This window comes from Trematomus bernacchii, unplaced genomic scaffold (genome assembly GCF_902827165.1).
Source record: "Trematomus bernacchii unplaced genomic scaffold, fTreBer1.1, whole genome shotgun sequence".
NCBI classification, from domain to species: domain Eukaryota; kingdom Metazoa; phylum Chordata; class Actinopteri; order Perciformes; family Nototheniidae; genus Trematomus; species Trematomus bernacchii.
The window spans coordinates 3,052,361-3,074,394 of NW_022987801.1; the positions used below are offsets into that span (position 1 = coordinate 3,052,361).

The following is a 22,034-nucleotide window of genomic DNA, read 5'->3' on the forward strand; positions in this document are numbered from 1 at the left end:
TTATAAACTGCAGTCTCCCAGTTAGAGGGTTTCCTCCGGTTTGACGCATCGCCCCCTCTTTACCTTGCGCCTTTGTATCGCCTCCTTTAATAGCCATCTGAAAAAACCGGGGATCCTCCTCACTGAAAGACATTAAGAAGCCAAACCTGTTCAGAAACAACCTCTATACGCAATCTCGCCATCCCACCCACTTCTCCTGGGCTCACATCTTTAAAGCCCACACTTCTCCGGCTCTGATCAGATGCAGAGAGACACAGTCTGCCTCATCCTCCTCCCTCTGCGTTTCCACCAATCTGTGCGTCGAGAGGTCCACCCCAACCCCTGAACCTGAATCTACCCGCCCTGCTGGCATATAAATACGGCTTTAATCACAACGGCACTTCTTGGTCGTCAGAAACGCTCAGGGTTGCAGCAGAACATCCCCCTTCGTCTTATCCCATTCATCGTTTCTCTGTTTTATAACAAAAACCTCATCCATTTTCACTCTCCCCCCCACTTTTTTCCGAGCTGTAGTGGTTTTTGCGGCCAGTTGCATGCATTTTTCGTCTCCCAAAATGGTTTGCGAGACTAAAATTGTTGCGGACGAACATGATGCTATACCTGGGACCAAAAAAGAGTCGATGATGTGGAGCTCTGCGCCGGCCAGCGCAGCTCTGAACCCCGCAGAGGCGAGGGATGTAAGGAAAGATGTGGTTTATATCCGCGAGTTCGAGTGCGGGGATCATGAGGAGGTGCGGCGCATCTTTTACGAGGGTATTATGGAGAGGATACCCAACACGGCGTTTAGGGGGCTCAGGCAGCATCCCAAGACCCAGTTTTTATATGCTCTTCTGACAGGTAAGTCCCCCTCTTTACTTTGCATCATGCATCTTTAGACCCACTTTCCCATAATAACAATAATGAGTTATTTCTAATCTCTGTTGCGCTTTTTTTTGATGTTCCTATAGTGTGATTTATTTGAGGAACTTGTCTTAAAACTATCGTGTAAATGCCCTGAAGTTAAAAAATGTGTTGCAGCATCACCAAAGGGTGCCTCTTTCCACCGGCACTCACCGGCATGTTGCTCCTCGCGCAACAAAAGGCATGACCGGGCATGGTGCACGTGTATAACCGGCGGACCCGCTGATTTTGTGTGATGACATGTCGGCGCCGTGAATGAATGAGTGAATGAATTTGAGGATTGGCCCACGGGGTGCGCGCACGTACCCAAAAGAAAGCACTCCAAACCCCCCACGCCAGCGCACCCCAACACTCACATTACAATCCCCCTCTGCGCGCACACCCCTCCTCCCCGCCTCTGCGCCAGTCATGCACTGACCACTTTTGGCTTTTGTTGATATTAAAGCCTATTTTTAAAGTGTACGGTGCCTTTACGCACGCCAAAATCAAAGAATCGGTTGACATTTTTGAATATTTCGGCAGAAAAAGTGTTCATTTGGCGATATTTGGACTGCAAGGCACAACCAATAGTCCTGCCTGTGAAATTCCCAAACAAATTCTATTTCCGTGCGGTTCCTATGTGATATTTATAGGAAGAATTCCCCATTGCACCCCCCTCTTCGTGTTTGACACTAAACTGGAATAAACTCATGTTATTGCATGAAACACAACATGCTATGCAGCATCCAGCCTGCTTTGTTGAGATTGCGCCCCCCAGCGTTACACCCGACTAATTACTGGAGTTTGGACTTTTGGATTTAATGATTTTAATACTAACATGCACTGAAAGTTTTACCCTGCTATACTAATGTGCCTTCAGTTCAATTGCTGCATTGTGTCAAACTAATCCTAATCTCTTTTTATGAAAATGTAAATGTACAATTTCACTTTATTGAAATGTCATATTGCTCTACTTCTGTGTGTGGTCAATTTCCTCCAAATCAAACATGTGATTCTCTTTTCTGACAGGTTTCGTTTATTTTTCTTCCATTTCTCCATAGTAATGTGCTTTTTCGTGACCAAATCCGTCACGCTGACCTGCTGTGCGCCCCTCTTTCTCATGGGCGCGCGCTACTTCTACAGCAGGAAAGTTATCCACAGTTATCTGGACTGTGCTCTGCACACGGACATGGCTGACATAGAGGCTTATTACATGACACCCACAGGTAAGACGAGGGAGAAACGTCACCATCCTTAATACACTATTAAGATACACATTGTCTGGTTTGTCAGTAGGCAATGCTCCACCAGTGTTGATTTTAGCAATAATAACTTTTAAAAAGTAAGGGAATGTAACTTTGCTGCAGCTGGAAGGATAAAAGGTAATGATGTAAGGCAGTGTGATTTACACACATCTATTGTAAAACTAGCCAAGAATCTTCAGGCCATCCAGAGGCAACATCACATATGCAGCTCCTCCACCCTTTCTTCCCACCCCTCCTCCCTGTCTCTCTCTCTCTCTCCACTCCTACCCCCACTTGCTTCCTCTCTGAGCTCCACTTGGTCACAGGCTGCATCACGGGTTGCATCACAGGGCTATTGATCGCCACGGAGGAAACTGCTGATACACTTTCTGCAGTACACTCGGTGACGGCAAGGCTCATTTCCTCCACTAAAGCTGCTAATTGGAAAAAATCAATCCACCTCCAGTGTCATCACAAACTATTCATTCTCTCAAGTTTGGCCAACCACAACCACAAGTAACTTCCTGGACATGTTTATCCCGTGTTAACCCGAAGCACATGGCCAAAATAAAAAGCAGGTGTTAGTTAAGCCAGTCAATTGCCCCTGCCCATTGTCTCTTTCTCTCTGACATTGTGCCCTCTGGCCTGGTAATCCACCACATACACAATTGCAATTTAGCATTCCCATTATTGCCGCAGGGCCGAGATGGTTTAGAGGGGGTCAGGCCCCACTGCTCCTGGACAATGCTAATGATTATATCCGTACAAACTGAAAGGGCCCAGGGGGACGAACACCTGGGAACAGGCACGTCCAGGTCACCCGTATTTACGCGCTGGCACCTTGGAGTATCCGGTCAAGTACAGAATGCGACACTAAAAGGTCCTTTGAACTTCTTATTTTGAGGGACGGTCTACCAAAACAAACAGGTTTCTACCAAAGTTCGAGCAGTTTCAGTTATGTAACATGAGTTTTTCTTCGTGTTGTGGGCGTGGCTCTGTTGGAAAAAGATGATGTCACATACTTCTGCGTGCCAATCAGGGTAAAAAAACAAACAAACAGTTGAATCAGAATTGAATGAAAGTTGTGGCGTTGTTTGCTTATGTTGACAATTCAATCGATCAAATCAGACCTTAACTTCGATTTTTTTTGTTGCAATTTTTTATGAATATTTAATGAAGAGAGAAAAACTAAACACATTATTATCACCTTTAAGCCAGTAATCCGTTAGTTGTAGAACCATGGGTCTCCAAAATCAACCGGGAAATCCTTCTGTCATCTGTTAGCCGACTAACGGTAGAAAAGAAAGAGACTGATTCATAGAGAAATGTCAAACAGCAGAGAGTAGGATATATATATGTCGTATATTGTACCTGCTAGGATCAGACATTAAGGGCCACTAGTACACAAAGTAAACAGCACTCTGTGTGATTCCACTCTGCTAACTAGCTGTTATTACACCGAGTAGCTCACTAAAGAGCCAGATCGATCTGAATGTCCTCACTCCGCACTGGCACAGTTTATGTTAGAATGTGTGTTTATCTGTCAGGCATCAAAAGTGCAGACACAATCCCAAAACACAGCGTCCACAATGAACCCTTGCTGTAGGAACTAGTCAAATAGGTTGGGAATTCATTGAAAGTTAAAGGAATAATCTTGGCATATTGGAAGTATTGAGGACAAAAAGCAGCTACAATATTGAGTAAATGTATAATTGAGGTTTGTGTGTGTGTGTGTGTGTCTTTGAGGGCATGTAAGGTTTCCACTTCCAGATCTTTAAACATAATTGTAATCAGTGTTTACTGAGATGTTTTGATGTAGTGTTTGATGAATCATAGCCTTACAGAATATGACTGCAACCCAGCAGTACACCGACTTAAAGGAGTAGCGCTACTTTAATTGCACAGAGGAAGAGAGATTAAAGGCAGGGAAGAAGGGAGAAAAAGAGTGGCTACTTTTCCACAGTTACTTTTTTTGACATTTAGGCAAATTGCGACTTGAATGAACTCTAGTGAGTAGACAACAAAAGATTGGCTGAGCTAAAGGGAGCCACGTTTCCCTGTGCACATCACTACAATAACACACTAATCAATACTCTTATCTCCTGTGTGTGTGTGTGTGTGTGTGTGTGTGTGTGTGTGTGTGTGTGATCACTCACTCTGCTGCCACTTAAGGCCAGCTGTCACCTCTTTCATTTGCCACGTAATAAAGTGTGTGTGGGTAGGCAGAGAAGCTTTGAACGAAATTGAAAGAACAATGGCTAGGAATTGAATTTTTTCTCAAAAAGTCTACTATTTAAATTAAACCGTTTCACTAAGTGATTGACAAGTTAAAAATAATTCAATTAATAAAAGACATCAGCTGGAATAAACCTCTGTACACTCTGACTCCTCTTTTTTCCATCTGTCTTTCTCTGTCCCTCCTTGGACGCAATAAACCAATAATGACTCAATCTGGCAGTCAATATGTCTGCCGCTGATGTGTTAATAACAACAGTGAATCGACTTTTAGAAACTGTTAACGAAGACAAAATACTTGAATCAACTGAAAACATTTTTCCCACAAACAACAAACTTTAGTGAAACGCCATTTAAATGATTTGTCTTCAAGCATTTTTACCTGATTTAATCGACACTGAAAATCAAGACATTTGTTAATCCATGTGGGTGTGTCATCAGATACATAAGTGTGTGAGTTCCCTGAGTCATACAGAAGCTAAAACTATTTGGAAGAACTCAAGTTTTCATTTTACTTGCCAGCGTTTGGGTGTGTAAAATAAATCATATCATTTGGATGAATTTCAGGAAAACAAAGCCAAATAAGACTCGAGTCATCAGTCCTGAGAAGACAAGTGTTTTTTGGTTTGTGGCTGTTCCATTGTGTGTACACTATGTGTGCATAGAAATCAATTTTATAAATTATAATTCAACATTTAGTTTCCATATATGAGCATATTTTTGGAAAAAGTAGTCCAGAAAATGTGGTTTTGTGTAAAACAACGAACAAGCTAGGATAGATTAGCAGCACGGTAGCTTTTTCGTGGCTAACAAGCTTTTTCTTTAAGCCCTGTTGAGCTTTAGAAAGCAGCTTACATATTGAAGTCTACCTCTAAGGACACTTTCTAGCAACATCTTTGTGAGTGATTGCTTATGGCACCTTCACCGCTGTGTTCATTTGCACCAGCGTTTCTCATTGTAGCGCTGGCCCGGTTCATGTCAGCAGCTATCTCGTCAAACAGAGTTCGCCTGCTGCTCTCACAGGAAATGAATATCCAAGTAAAAGCTACAATTACTACGACTCTCCATTACCTAATCCCTGTTTCCCCGCATGTCGAACCGTAGGCGGACATTATACCTCCCTCCCTCAAACTTTTTACCCGCTCAATCACTGTAGGTCACTCTGGAGCGGCTTAGTGCCTAAAACAACGAGATATGAGACACTGAGCCAAATCCTCTCTAGCTGGAAGTGATACCCAGTCAGAAACGCTGGCTGTTTAACGAGGCGTCATGGCCACTGCAGCGTCTCATCAACGCATTATGAAACCAGTGTCTCTACAGTAGGGCTGCTCAATTAATCATATTTTAATCGCAATTATGGCTTACAACGATTACGAAAACAACGTAATCTCAATAAAACGATTATTTTTTTATTATTATTATTACTTTTTTTTTTTTTTTTAATTAAATTTTCTTTTTATTGGTTTTTCAGTTGAATTATTCTTAACGTTCAGGGTAATCAACTGTTAAAAACATACTGCTCAAAAAAAAATTCTCCAATAGATTGATGTTTTCAAAGTAAATGGATAATCGTTTTTAATAATCGTGATATCAATTATTGACCCAAATAATCGAGATTATGATTTTTGCCATAATCGAGCAGCCCTGCTCTACAGCATGTGTGTGTGCTCTCCATGGTAACTGCTGGGCTTATTTTAGCTTTGAAAGACAGACAGGGATAGAAAACGGGGGCATCCGGGGGAGGGGTGCGCTTCTCAACAATATGATGGATTTAGTGTTTGAAAGAAAGATAAATAAACTGTTGCTTAGCACACAGACAAAAGGATCTCCTGGGTATATTTCTCAGCACCTCAGATTAATAAGGCATCCTTTTTTCTATCCTTTGCTCTTCTATCCTCTCACAGCGTTTCTCTCTCTCTCTCTCCCACCTGTATCTCTCCTCTTCCTCTTCCGATCTATTTCTCATCCACACTGAAGGTGCAGAGGAGGCGCTGCAGTGGCCAACTGGGTTAGCAATCATCTTGGCACAGAGGAAGTGATGTTTCCTCTCAGCCAAGGAAACAGCCTTCACTCTCTTTCAAAAAATATGATTTATTGTTCGTTCATTTATCAGTGGCAGGCAGGCAGGCAGGCAGGCAGGCAGGCAGGCAGGCAGGCAGGCAGGCAGGCAGGCAGGGGACAGTTACATCACGTACTACGCTGCCCGTTTTAAGCATCAAGTTCAATAACATTCCCAAAAGAAAATTGAATGAAGTGCTGAAACAATACGCCGAATAAACAGTTAAGGTTCAAGGTTCTTTATTTGTCATACGAACATAGCTACAGTGTAGCGATGAAAATCTTAGGTCACAGGCTTCTCCAACAATGCAACACAATAACACAGATAAACAGAAAAATATAGTGCAAGTAAATAGTAAATACAAGAAGAAAAATAGTTTAAAAAAGTGAAATAGTGCAGTAAGAGTCTATATGCAAGTTATTGGAATAGGATATTAGTTAACCTAATTATTTAGGAAATGTTTTAAGTAAGAAAAGCTAAATATGGCTTGGGTCCAGCCGTTGGAATTTGAAGATGTTCTAATATTAGAGGAATTTATGAACATTTTGGGAAATATATACTTGTCCTTTTTATAATTGTACACAACATATGAAGCTACAGCCATCCCTCGGTTAGCTTAGCTTAGCATACATACTGGAAACCGGCGGAAAAATCTAGCCTTGCTCTCCGTAATGCTGCCAAAAAAGCGAATAAGCAAGCATTTCAAAATATCAATGCTTTAACCATTGACGCAATAACGTGAAAATGGATCTAGGGAGAATCATTTATTCCCCGATAGTTGATTTACAATTATTGATACTAGTCTTATCTATTAACAGCCCGTCACAAAGCCATCTTTCCTTTACGTCACTGTACTCAGAAACTGGAGAACTCACCAGTCCATTACTTCAGCTGTACTCTGCAAGTATATGAACACGTGTCTCTCTCGTCTATTCAGCATTTTGGGGGGAAGCGGAGTCGATCATGAATTATGCATTGCAGCCTCACTACCCTCGGCCTTTGTTTCACATTCTGCTTGAATCAATAGCGAACAAAGACACTCATTGGAAGGAGTAGATGACGTGTCAACAGCAGCTTCATTTATCACAGCTTTTTCTCACTGCTTTGAGTCTCTGGTGACCAATCCCAACGCTTGATCGTGCCAGATAAGCAATTGTAAAGCCTCTTATCGATAACTGTGTGAGTGCACTATAGATTTAAAGGGATTTCTGTGTTTAAGCCAAATCAGATTGGTTGATTTGCACAGGAAAAGTATAGATCTTGATGTAATAGAGTCACATTTTGCATGTCGTGTGAAACTTGGCCTTAAGAAGAGAAGAAGGGGTTACACAGCGTCCACACAGCGTCCACACGGCGGCGTGCGTTGAAGCTTGCCGGTGGGCGTGTCTGCTGCGCGACCAACAACCAATCACATGAATCTCCCGCCCCGGACACACAAGCACGCGGTTTGATTGGCTAGAGCTTGTACTGGCATATGATTTGATTGGCTGACGCTTCCGTCGAAGCTTCAAAAGTAGAACATTGCTCTACTTTTGAAGCGAGCAACGCGAAGCGACGGAACCACAATGCAGTTCGGCCCGTCCACACGGCAGCGTTGCATGCTTCAACGGAGACGCTTCCCATTCACTTTGAATGGGGTGACGTCACTCTTTGCCGAACTGCATTGTGGTTCCGTCGCGTCGCTTTGCCTCCGTTGAGAAAAGTTCAACTTTTCAAGCGTCGACGGAAGCGCTAGCCAATCAAATCATATGCCAGTACAAGCTCTAGCCAATCAAACCGCGTGCTTGTGTGTCCGGGGCGGGAGATTAATGTGATTGGTTGTTGGTCGTGCACCAGACACGCCTACCGGCAAGCTTCAACTGCCGTGTGGACGTACCGTTAGAGAAGGGGCTAAGGTTGTAGCAGCAGCAGCCATGTGAACGATGGCATGCACACAGTTAACATCTGCATGCTTGCATACAAACAAGCAACATACTTAGACGCGTAAATGGGCAGTAAAACCCAGAGCTAAGGCCAGATAATGAGTTCCTCTGAGCTAATGGATGTGTAGCAGGAAAGGGTGCACGCGGAGTGAGTTAAGTGTGCCAGCACAGTTCACTCTCCTTTGCACATTGGATTTAGCCTAGAGGCCAAGATCTTGCTGAAGACTGCAAATCCGGGGTTTAATACTCATTAATTATTCATTTTTTTGTATTTGCACTGTTGTGTGTTAGTGTACACATCTGGAAAGCGTGTCGTGCATCTGAGGGTCACCTTCCTCCACCCTCATTTGTCCGTGACGGAGTGAGGAACTGCTGACTCCTGGGTTAGACATGACAGGCTAATCCATACTCCCAGCATGCACTCGGACCTGAGGAGGAGGGTGTGTCTGTTCTACAGAACGATGACACATTTGAAACCGCATTTAAAGCGTTTCTCCTTTAAAGGGAAAAGTTGTTTACTAAATTACTTAGTACTATTAGAATACAAAGATAAAGTATATCAACATCAAGTCCATCACTTTTGGGAGGTTGATATATTTTAAAAGAAATATATGTATGACAACATAAATGACAAAAAATTAACTTTTGCTGATTTCTTAAACAACATATGTGTCTGTTTGGCATAGCTAGACGCAAAAAACGTGGTAAAAATGTATTGATAGGATATAAAAAGACACCATTAACACCTAGTGTACATATACTAGATTGAGATTTGAACACTAGCAGCAAAGGCCTCTCGACAATTAACGTCAGGCAGGGTCAGATTAATCATGCAGTGATGCTACAGTTCGGACAAGGTGGCATTACTCAAACAGAAATCTCTGAGGCTGAATGAGCCCTGCAACAATGACGCGCACATGCTTAGGAGACCTATGAAATAACACCTAAAAATAACCTAATCAATTTGCTGTATTATAAAATCATAAAGCAGAAAAAAGGCGTCTGACTGCTTACACCCACAGAGAGATGAGGGCAGAGAAGTGAACGAGGCACAGTGAGGCGTCGTCTAGACTGAATGCTTATCGGATGAATTATCCCTCAAGGTTTCAAGTGAAGGAAAAGAATAATCCTGTTAGACACCCTAAAAACCATTCCGGTGAGAGCGCCATTTTTCTTTTTTAAACAGGGTTCATATCTAATCATCATCAGCACACTCCCACACACATGCAGGGAGGCATATTAATCCTCGTGAAGTAGTTAAAGAAATGAGATTTGTCGCGTTAGGAATACAGTTTCGGCCGAATTGTTTCCAGAGCTCTTTCTCGCCTTGATTTATTTCTCGTCTTGAGATCATCTGTATTCTTCAGGTCCCCTCCCCCTCTGTAAGAATGGTAGATTTGCTGTCCTCCCTCCCCCTGTCGTGTTAGTATGCCCTAGCAGCAATAATGGATCCTTTCAGGCTCATCGCTATTACTGTTAACACAGATGCCTCGCCTCCCTCCTCCTCTGTTCTCACTTCTTTCTTTCAGAGCGACAGATGAATGACTTCTTCTTCATCATTGTCCCCCTTTCCTCTCGTATTCTACCTCCTTTTTTCTGAGTGAGAAAGCTCATTCATGCGACTTTTTAGCCTCACAATCAAACATGGTCTGAACATGATACTACTATATTAAGCTGTGCACTTAGCAACAAGCTGCCGAGTTGAGCAACAGGGGGTTTAGGGACCGCAACGGGAAAAAGTTAAGGTTTTTATTTTGTGTCTTATTCAGTCCGTGACTCCAATCAATCTTGTGGTGGACTAAAAGGCTTCTCCCTTGTGACTTGTAGGTGGAGTACTAGAACAGATGGAGGTAGTAGGAGGAAAGATATATAAGAGAGATTGGCTTGATCCATATATGAACTTTTCCAAAACCTTACAGTACATTTGCAACTCTAGATAAGGATGGAGCATTTGTTTTCCATCTCAATATTCTCTTTAATTTCTAACGAAGTGGTTTATGTTGTAACTTAAAGTGGACCTATCATGCTATATTTTAATAATATAGTGTAGGACCATACCTATATAAGGCATATTTATACTTTTTTTTTTTCAAAATACCAAACAGATCATGCATTTTAGCCATGCCTCATTTCGCTCAATTTGCACTTTTTTAGCCCTGTTTTTGCAAGGGCTGATTCAGTGAGAACAGCACCACCTACAGGCCTGGCATATGTACTACAGCGTCTCCAGCGCTTTCGAACGGCAATGGCCGTGGCTGTCTCCTCCTGATTGGTGGAGTTGGCCCAATAGCCGTAGCGCCACCGTCCTGACGTCAGGACAGTGTTCAAATCTGGATCAGTTTTTATCAGATCCGTTGCAGCCCCTTTTTTAGAGATTTGGGTATGGAGGAAAATAGAGAGGGTTGTGTTTTCTGACACTTGGTGAGTTCCCTGGAACACCGGGGACACATATTCATGTATAAAAGACGTACAAAAGTGCATGTTGCATGATAGGTCCCCTTTAAGTTATGTACGTTACTAAGTTAATCCTTGAATTCTTTTTCTCGTTGCATAAGGGGAATGAAAGTCCCTAGTTTGACCCTCCTCCCTAAGAACATTAGTTTACCTCAAAATGTAATTTGCAATACACTTTTGTAGTATGGGAAGATTTTAGAAGACAGGGTTAGCATGAGTTGTCCTCTGTCCTAGATCTTGGGTGCGTTTGAGGAGAGTTTGGCAGGTTTTCATAAAAAGTGAAGGATGAATGGAGACATTATTGTGTCTGTTTCTTGGGGGGAATTGGAGAGTCGCCAAGTAGTTAAACATTGAAGAGAATACTCTGGAGGAAAAATCTAGCCCTGATAACCACTCTCTGTCTGTTTGACTCTGTATAGCTGCGCTGGCATTTGGTCATAAACTGTATTATAAGTCAATGTTATGGAAAGTTATTAGAATTCATCCTGAGGGGAGTTTGCATAACGTGGTAATCCAAACATTAGTTAAGACATTTTACTCCAAAAATGACAACATACTGGTGTGGCCAGAAGAAATGTCAAGGGATCACCAAAGCCATGAATGTAATCCATCCTATAATTGTTGAGATATTTCAGTCAGGTCTGTGCCAATAGCATGACACAGAGGATTACACACATCTTCATTGAGGCCTTGCTCAAGAGGAGCTTTACTATAGTTGTTGAGGGAACAAGTCAGTCTTGGGACTCCAACAGTATGCCTCAAAGCACCCCTTTTATTTGGATCAGGAATGAAACTTCAGTTGCAGATCTGCAGACCTGATGGCAGTCTAGAGTATGTCACATATACTGCCTTTTGGAGCACAACAGTATGCTTCCTCTAACTTCCTCTCCCTGCCTTATGCTCTTTGCATTTCTCCCAGTCCGTCTCTATCTTCCTATCTCCAGGAAGTGCGGTTCACGGCAGGAATAATGAAAGCTTGCTAAATCCATGCAGCTTAATAGCAGTGTCAGATTCAGCAGATGTGATGCTCCTTGAGCGGTGAAGTCAGAGGTCAATATACCCTGCTCAGCTTTCACAAGAAAAGCAGAGTCAGAGGGGAGGGGCAAAGGGAGATGTAATTATTTTGCTGTGTAGTTTATTGTCCCATGTGCTCCAAGTGTTTCTGAGACATGGTGTTAAGTAATACTTGGTCTGATAAACAGAGGGGTGGTTTGCATGCTGTCCTGATTCCTGGCACAGGCTCAGGTCAGACAGATGGTCAGGAGGGCTTTATGCAAGCGTATCCCCCCCCCCCTGTCTACGCCAACACACACACGGTCATGATGATACAGGCAAAGTGCCACAGGAGTTGACTCTGCAGCATTAGTAACTGCCAATGATGAAACATCATTCGATAGTGTTAGTGAAGGCCGGAAGACACTTAACCACTTACAACTTTGTAAAACTGAGTCGTTCAGACAATCTCTTAAAAAGTCATCCATCAAAGCTCCACATTTTGAACTACGGCCCCCAAAGGGCAACAAGACAGGTGAGATTGATTGCCTAAGTGTAGGATTCACGGGGAAGTGGGATTTTATTCCGAGGAAAAAACGTGGATATTTTCCGGGATTAGAGAAAGAAAAAAACGTGGATATTTTCCGAGATTAAAGTGTGATGTCATGTGCATATGAATTAAGTAGCGGACTGTTACCTGCTCACTTTTTTTCTGGTACATTTCCCCCTAAAATAACCACTTTAATCCGAGAGAATATTCAAATGTTTTCAAATGTTTGTGGGAATATTATACACCTTCATTTATTCTTTTTACCTACAGTGGCCATCATTGGTGTCCTTCTAACAAAGAGTGACAGGGTGATCTATAACATATTAACTGGGGTAAAAGTATGCTTCCAGGTGTGTTGTTTTTTGGTTATTCAGGATGTTTTAGTAATTCGCTGAGCTCTGAATCTTCCCCGCATGTAATTCAGGCCTAGGCTCCACGGGAACGAAAACGGGTTGTATCCGCATATTTCTCTTGCGTATAGCCCTTTAAGCTAGACGACGCCGTAACGGAACGGTAGAAACGGACCCTGCAAACGACAACGGGTCCAAAGGTGGATAGATCTGGGAACGGAGCGCTCTGGGGGGTCCAACGGGGCCGTGGGGTCGCCTATACGGTCATCCGTTTCTGATAATGACGACGCAATAGCCCCGCCTCTCTCCGCCTCTCTCCGCCTCTGCTGCTCACCCCCGCAAAAGTACACTGCACACTGAATTCAGATTATTTAGCTTTATCTCGATATGGACATAAACGCGAGTGAAGTCTAATCTGACAGGACGGAGACACGCAGCTCCTCCCGCTGTGATGCAGCGGGAGCAAAACACACACTTCAAGTCAGATCATCACCCTTAGCTATTTTAATTACCTCTCAAACTACCTAAACTAGTTATAAATATGTTTATTTTTACTGTCGGGTCACTCATTACAGGATCAGCTGCTGCATGAGACAGACACTGACGCTGTCAGAAGAGAGGAAAAAGAGACAGCCTCCGTGTATTTTATTATTATATATCATTATATCGTCGTTATTCATTTGTTTTAAAGCTCAATAAATAACAAAGAAGACCTTTGACCGGCACTTTTATAATTTTGTCCGGAAGATTTAAACTTTAACACACGTTGACCGGCGAAAAACTCTGCCCGGTTCCCTCGGCCCCCACCGCGGAGAATACACAGAAGTGCAGCCATGACAACCATTCTTCTTCGCTGCTTTTGTGGAGGAAGTTGCTGCTTTTGTGGAGGAAGTTACAGCGCCACGTACAGGCTCGGCATATGTACTGCAGCTTTTCCAGCGGTTGGATGTAAACGGAGCTGTCTCGTGTAGCTTGACACAATCCGGTGTATATTGCGTGTGGGCGGAAGCTTTTTGGCATTTGCGTTTGCGTTACTCCTATGCGTTTTGCCGTATGCGTTCCCGTGGAGCCTGGGCCTCAAAATCCCAACTTCCCTGAGAGATTAGTGAAACACAGGCAGACACTCTCATTGATGCCATGCCCCTGTCTAGCTTTCAGGGTTGGGAGTACGTGGGTTTTCCTGTTAACGCAGCAACCAACATATGACAGTTGTTTGATTCAGTAACAGAGGCCTCTTGGATCAGCTTAACACAGGCCTGCAGGGGCATCAAATCCCCTCTAACACACGGGACTCCAGCAGCAAAGCATGATGTTAATGCCACCGCCTGTTGGAGTGTGTGTGTTCTTCCCATGGTGTGTGAGAGTGGGAGATTCAGCGGAATAAAAGGAGAGAGGAAATGATGGGTAAAGGCAAAGGAAAGAAGGACAGAGTGACACATGTTTGTACTATTGGAAGGTCAACTGAAGCCAGCTACTTCAACTACTACAAAAAGATGGCATTTTAACACAAAACCTCTGCCAACACATGCCGTAAAAACTGCTGACATTCATGAAGACGCGGTTTGATCATGGTTACATAATTAAAAAAGGATGTTTAAAGATTCCTTTTCCTTCAAAGATTATGCTAGGTGGAGGAAATTAGGCAACAAAGGGATTTCTAAAACATAAAATCTGCAGCAAAGAAAAATCAAGGTAGTTCTGTAGCTCACTTTGCTTTGTCCCACAAACCTACTGTCACTGAACATGCCATTTAAACACAACAAATAATTCATAATTCACAAGTGTTATCACTCTGTGTCAAAGTGAACAGCTTATAAATTGCAGCACAAATGTGAATCGATGTTAAAAAGGGTTTATATAATGAAGCACTTAGAGGTACTCTGGTGGAGAAGCATTGTCTGCTGACATTTTTTATGCATTGTTCTAACTTTTGCTTGTCTGTCAATATGTGTGTTAGTCTTTGTATTTGTGTGACACCAATGTCTGTTTAAGTGTCTGATATATTTGGTTCACAGCTAGTACACACACACACACACACACACACACACACACACACACACACACACACACACACACACACACACACACACACACACACACACACACACACACACACACACACACACACACACACACACACACACACACACACACACACACACACACACACACACACACACACACACACACACACACACACACACACACACACACACACACACACACACACACACACACACACACACACACACACACACACACAGCTCCTGTAAAAATGTTTTTGTCTGAGAGTCCTAAGTGACCGCTCTGTCGCGCATATTAATCAGCAGCGTCTCATCGAGTGGCGAATGCCGTTTAGCTGCGGTCAGGCTCTGTGTCCCTGCCCTCCGCATTCATCTTCGCCCTGCATCCCTTCTTCTATTCTCCCTCCTCTCAGAGCATTTAAGCCATTAGGACATGATGCAAGACACAGGAGGACGTTCATTTTGATTTCCTCAAACTTTCTTTCAACCACTGTTTTCCGTCCAATGTTTTTCCTTTCATTTGTCCATCATGAAGCTTGCTTTGTGTGCGATTGGTGTTCCATTTCTCTCTGATAAGTAGCAGTAATCAAGTTCTACTAAAGAAAGTATTTGGATTCAACAACTCGGTCAGAGATTTAAAATATGGTCTTACATTTCAAAGTATATTGGATCTGCAGAAAGTGAAGCTCATTAAATACCTCGACATAAAACATATTTGTAATTGATTGAAGTTCAGCCATGAGTTCTTGCCTCATTTCCACTACATCAGGGGTGTCAAACTCAATTTCATCCCGGGCCACATCAGCATTATGGTTGCACTCAAAGGGCCGGTTGTAATTTGTATTATATATAAATATATGTAAATATATAATATTAAATAATGTATTATATTACATTGTTGGCCCTGGATTGGATTATTATCAGTTCTGGTAATATCTTCCTAAATAAGTACGTCTGAAAGCAGAACTCTAGGGCAAATAATTGAAAGCAAATATTCAACAATTACACCAATTGTATTGTATATTATATTCTTTGCAAGCTCTTGCGGGCCACATAAAATGAGGTCGCGGGCCGGATTTGGCCCCCGGGCCTTGAGTTTGACACCCCTGCACTACATGGTTCGGCTCAAATTATGTACTTTTTTTCAAACCTTCATTGTACCGAAGAAACTGATCACTTTCCAGGTATAGACATCTATTGCTAATAGAAACCAATTATTAGAGTCTGCCGTGCTAATTGAGTAGAGCTGTACGATGCAGTGGAAATGCTGTAGTATTTCCCCAAATGTAGATTTATGACTTTAAGCGTTTGTTAACGTAATTTAATCATACTTATGGTGTCTTGTTTCTGTCAGGTTCCTGTTTCTGGGTGGCAATGCTTGACGGACGTGTGGTTGGGATCGTGGCAGCGCAAGGCCGCGAGGACGACAACTCGGTGGAGCTGCGGCGCATGTCGGTGGACTCTCGTTACCGCGGCAAAGGCATCGCAAAGGTACTGGGTCGGCGCGTTCTGGAGTTCGCCGTGCGCAACAACTACGCCGCTGTGGTCCTCGGCACGACGGCTGTAAAGTTGGCCGCCCACAAGCTGTACGAGTCGCTGGGCTTCCGCCGAATGGACCAGAGCAAGGACTACCGGCTGCCCGGGATGAGGCGCACGCCGCTGGAGAGGCTCTTCTTCCAGATCCGCCACAGCCGCTACCGCCTGCAGCTCCGTGAGGAGTGAGAGGTGACAGAGAGAGGGAGGGAGAGAGAGATGGAGAAGACAGGGACAGAGAGCGACGACCCTCATCCACCCGAGAGCCCAGACAGCATCCTCTCCTCTGACAGCTTTTATTTATTTTGTGTCATTAGAGATAACGCCGAGTACAACTTAACAATATTCCATCTTTAAAGTCACTAACGTTTTCATTCCTATTATGCTTTATTTTTTGCTGTTGTTTTTGTATTATACTTTTACATTTTAAATAAGAGTTTTTTTTTTTTCCTCTATTTTATTAAGATATGTTTTTGTACCTTTGCCCCTCCCCTTTACACTGTGGGAGAAAAGGCTTTTTATAGAAGACATCTTAACTGGCACCCTCCCCTGCCCCTTTGGTTTAAAGATGATGTGACTCTGATCAATGCTCCCCTTCATTACTACTCCACAATGCCCTCTCTACCCCTCCCCTATACCTCAAGCCTTCCCTCCCCTCCCACACTCTCTGTACCGCAAAATCCAACAGATGGGTTTGGCACAGGAAAGTGCAGTGAGACATTTGTGTCATTGGGGGTGGACAAAGAAATGGATTTGGTTGGGAGGGGCAGATATGGCTTCCTCGAGAGCAACACAAACACACCAACAAGTGTTTGGGGAACTTGTGGATCACACTCTTTCCAAAAGCTCCTCAATGTTACATGTTGTGTGTGCTCTGTGGATATAAAGCAAGTCATTTGGCTTGCAGCCAGCCGCTCAAGACGCCATATTGAAGCACAGCAAGTGTGTTACTGACCCCCACAGTGAGAGAGAAGGATGGCAGGATGGTTACCGGAACATGCACCTAACGCAGTGCATCTTCCCCACACACTCCTCCTCTTCCTCTTCCTCACTGATTTAATTAGATCCCTCCCTTCTATTGTTTTATTAATCCCTGCGTTTCTCACTGGAGCTGTGGAGAGGCTCTCTGATTGGTTGAGGTGAAAGGAGGTGTGGAACAGATCCCATGATACAGTATATCTGCATGTCAGAGCTTGTGTGTGTGTGTGTGTGTGTGTGTGTGTATGTATGTAAGTGTGAGAGTATGTGACTGTGTGTGTGTTTGATGAGGCTATGGTCAGACATAACGCCATGCCTAAACAGCGTATGATGAATTAACCTATTTTTTTCGCGTGAACAGACACGCACCTTTCTTGCTATGAGTCAAGTATTATCAAAGTAACTACTTTCTATGTGTATTTATAAACTGTTTACTCATAGAAGACAGATACATTCTAACATTTTGAATATGTTTAGTATTTGACTAATCATTAGTAATTTTCTAACACATATTACCACATTGTAATATGCTAATTTTACCGTCAAAACTACGACAATTACAGAGTAGCTGCGCACTACGCTCCACAGATTAATCCAGGTTTTTAGGGAACAACTTGGGTAAGACATGACTACTAGCAATACTCGCAAACCTGTAACTGAGCACAAACAGCAAATAACTATCTATCTAATGTATTAGCATCCCCACTTCCTCATGTATTTATATTGTGGAGACTCATGTAGCGAACAAAACGTCCCCCATAACACCTCTCTCCATCTCCATCTCCTTCCTCTAAGCATAACAACCAGCAGTAGATTCAGCCATCCACGACTCTGAGCCTAAGTTACGTCGTCATACCATTTGTAAAAAGTAAAACATAAAGCAAAAATGAAAAAAAAAATCTAATAAATTGAAAAAAGGAAAGAAAAAAATTGAATACAAATGTAATCGTCATGAATCCCTCCTCGCCTTGCCACCCCTCCCCCCTAAACTCCCCCGACCTCCCATATATGGATCTGTCTGCAACCCTGGGCTAGACCCTAAACCTTCCATCTGAACCCTCCTCTGACCTTTGACCCTACCTTGCCCCAGGCCACGCCCATTTCCCCGCCCATCTCTGCATGCGCCACAGAGCCTTGCTGCACTGCTTTTATTACTCCATTTGAAGCTTGTTGGACAAAACCTTAGACCCCGCCCCTTACTCTGATGTCATCCAGGAAGTGTGACGATCAGGCTGGTGCCAGGTTGCAATGCTTGTACTGTATGGGTGGGATGCAGAGAGATAAAATGTGTGTGTGTGTGTGTCTTCAGATACACTCACCGACTGCAGCACTGTCTGGATGACATCACGCCTGCCAGCCAACCAACTGTAGAATGCAAAAGCAATGCAAGTGTGGCATGCCTCTGTACCTGGTGTGTGTGTACGGTGCCTGCCATGGAAGAGTGTAGAGAAACATTTATAAACAATATATAAATATAAATATATATATATATATAAAAAGAAAATAAGCTTCTTTTTTTAAATGAACATATAAAGAAATGTGTTTTTCTTTGTCTGTTTGAAAAAAAGAACAATTGTATCATTTGCATGAAATGTGTCTTTGAATGCAAAAATAACTTTTAGAGGAGAAACTCCTAGCACATGGCATACAGTGGAACCATAGACTTGTCATTTTGTTTTTGTTTTAGAGTATTTTATTTCATTTGGGTCTATGGGAGGGAAATGAATACTAGCCATGAGCCAGTGCACATAAATCTTTAGGAGCGTAACGTCTAGCTAACTTAGAATGCTGCTCGATATTCAGATTTAATCGTCACTGGCTGGAGGACTAAAAAGTGAGCAACTAGCTTGTGGTAAGGGTCGTCAATGGGCATTACAGGTGATGAAAGAAGTGTGTTTCCATGCAGTACATAGTGCAACATCCTTTCATCCACTAAGTCCTTTGCCAAGTTTATCATAAGCAGATGAAGGAAACGGGCAGCAGGATACCGTTAGAACTTGCAGTGAGGGTGACATGCTGAGACTTTGCTGCAGGTGGAAGCTGTTCCCTGTCAAACGTGTCCTCAAACGCCACATTGAACCTCGACCTGTGTCAGCAAAATGAATACAGTTAATACCTTATGTCGCATCTAACTTCGGAAGAAACTTTCCATAATATTGTTTTTCTACAAAAAGGCATTATTCCACCAACGGACAGAAGTTGACCTTTAAGATGATTATGTCAGGTCCCATGGCACTAAGTCTTATTCCCCTTCGTTTCCTTTATTTAAAGCCATGTGTTGAAGCCACTTCTAGAGGAGTTTTAGCGACTGACAAGCTTTCTCTTTCAACCTTAGGAAATTCTACAAAGTTAAACACAAGGCACAAACGCACTGAAAGCATCAAACGGTACTGTTTTCAAAAAATACGTCAGATCTTTTTAACATGTGGAGGAGGCCTCACACCACCTTGATACATCTGCTTTGAACTTGGTTGTTGCTGCAGAGTTGAAAGAGGATATTTTGCAACAAAATAGGTCTTCAGAAGTACTTACAAAAGTCTTAATGAGGCAGGAAGCAGAGACACACTTTACTTTTTCCAGCTTGTTTCAAGATAATTAAAATACAGAGCAGACATTGAACCATTTGAGTAAGGCTGATATCTCAGTTTTGAAATATAGGCGCCAGTGGGGCTGGGGATTTGGATTGCAGATATATTTTATGTTAGTTATCGCTGTGTTAAAGGTTGTTACTGTACGACCTGGGTTAGGTATAAAGGATGAGAGGGAAAATAATCTGTGGTTTCGATCATGTGGAAGAATGTGAAGTCTGTCAATTCTGAGCCATTTCTGCTGCTGCCAATCTCAGTTCTTTGCCTGATGACATTTAAAATACTCCATGTGTTCTTTTGGGGAAGTGGTTATCCATACTGGTACATGTACTGAACAAAAGTGATATCATTTAAATGGCCTTTGCCAAGGCTTTATGCACTGGAATCAAAACGCTGGAGTTCAAATACCTTGTTGACTGCATGGCTCGTAAAGGGGAGATTTGAATTGTAAAGATGAAGTGCACTGACCATAATGCATTTATTTCTAGCAATGTCTGTTTTCTACTTCCTGTGAAGTCTCACGTCCCATTTAAAAACCGCTACTTAACATGATCATTTAGTAATTAAACTGTATGCAACTTCTACCGGAGTATATGTTTAGTTACAAACCATTCCTCTGCTGATGTACAATCCAAAAAACAATCTCACATTTGTTTGTATTTTGGTTTTCTCTGTTTGTTTGAAAGCAAGTGTCCTATGGAGGTTTGAGAAAGTATGCTGCATAAAGGCCTCTCCTGCTGGAGTAGGCTTTTTAGTTTAGAGTGCTTTAGAATCCAAAAAACAATGCTCTGTTTCTGACCGCACGAGCTGAAGGCTACTGAAGCCAGAGCTTAACTTTAGCAGTTTTAAAAACCCTGGTCACATTCAAATCTGGCCGTAGAATTATCAGTATGCCACGATCAACAGTTGAAGGAGCATAGTCAAAAATGCACAAATGTACAGATCCTGTGGGTGTGTTGTGTTACTCAGATGATGTGTGTCAATGCTCGACAGCCGGGGGGGGGGGGGGGGTGACACTCACAGGCTTGATTGTAAACTGCCAACATTTAAGCTCTTAGAAAGATTTTTATGTTTTTCCTGGTTGCTTTTTTACATTTTGAATGACAGGGGTGTGGGAAAAAGGTGTAAAAGCAGCTTTCATTAAGTGACTAAACCACTGCATTAGATGTTAGACATGTTTGTGTGATTGTAAATAGCCTATTGTTGTTAATGTATTATTTACTGCAACCTGTCATCTTTGCTGGTTTTTCAACCGATCGCGATGGAGTTCATTTTTTTGTCTCGGAAGATGGCAGTCGCCTGGAATGTTCCACCTAACGAGGAGGGCGAGGGAGGAATGTGCCACATTGGCAGTCAAACGGGGGGGTTGTGTGTGTGTGTGGGGGGGGGGGGGGTTTGGGGGGTGGCAGCTCCACAACATGGACTCCCTCTCTCTCTCTCTACCTCTGGTGAGGACTCTGCTCCACTGTGGCAAATACAGAAGGACTCACTCTGGACTGAGGCCACAGGTGCCAAGAACACATAAGCACTTGTAGCACAACTGTGTCTTGTTTTGCTATTACAGTACAGATAGTTTTGATTTTTTTCTACATTTCCTATGATGAATATGGATAAAGTTTCTCTTTCTCCTGGATTGTATGTATCCTAAGCATATGTACAAGACATGACACCATAATGTTTCATTCATACCACGACCCACGGCTTATTTTTGAGGTGGATATTTGCCAAAGGTGACAGTAATTGCTGCATTTTTATTTATTTTGTGGCTTTTTCTTTCAACACCATCCTGTATTACTTGGTATTATTTGGGGGGAAATCCTGCCCACGTGCCATCTAATCAAGCAATAAATACAAACAGAAAACCACAGAGTAATGGCATACTATCAAGAATGATTTTGTTAAAAACATGAAATGCTGCATTGCTGTTATATCCCTACACTGTACCAATTAGTGGCATCACCACGCATCACATTGAAGCCTGAATGGGGGGGTTTGAGTGTCAAATGTTTCTGTTTTTTGTATTTTTCTTTACAAAGATGTGTTTTTTTTAAACTTGAGGTTGCAGTACACGGGTGTACCTTTGCATATTTGTAAAGATGTCAATAGGAAAATGACCAGAGGGGGGACAATGGATGCTAAAAGGTGAGCAGTTCAAGCAGGGAAAAGATGGCGTGGCCACACTCTGAAAAAGCAATCCGCTGCGAGTCTCTTAACTGAGCTTTTGA

At 42.7% G+C, this 22,034-nt stretch overlaps 1 protein-coding gene across 1 annotated transcript; it reads left to right on the top strand.

Moving 5' to 3' along the window:
- The first annotated feature begins 421 nt into the window (after positions 1-421).
- On the top strand, positions 422-17,427 carry nat8l (N-acetyltransferase 8-like). The gene is made up of 3 exons (XM_034150203.1): positions 422-837; positions 1,941-2,105; positions 16,065-17,427. Exons 1-3 carry the CDS (start codon positions 534-536, stop codon positions 16,430-16,432), a joined length of 837 nt encoding a protein of 278 aa, XP_034006094.1. The 5' UTR covers positions 422-533; the 3' UTR covers positions 16,433-17,427.
- The last annotated feature ends 4,607 nt before the right edge of the window (positions 17,428-22,034 follow it).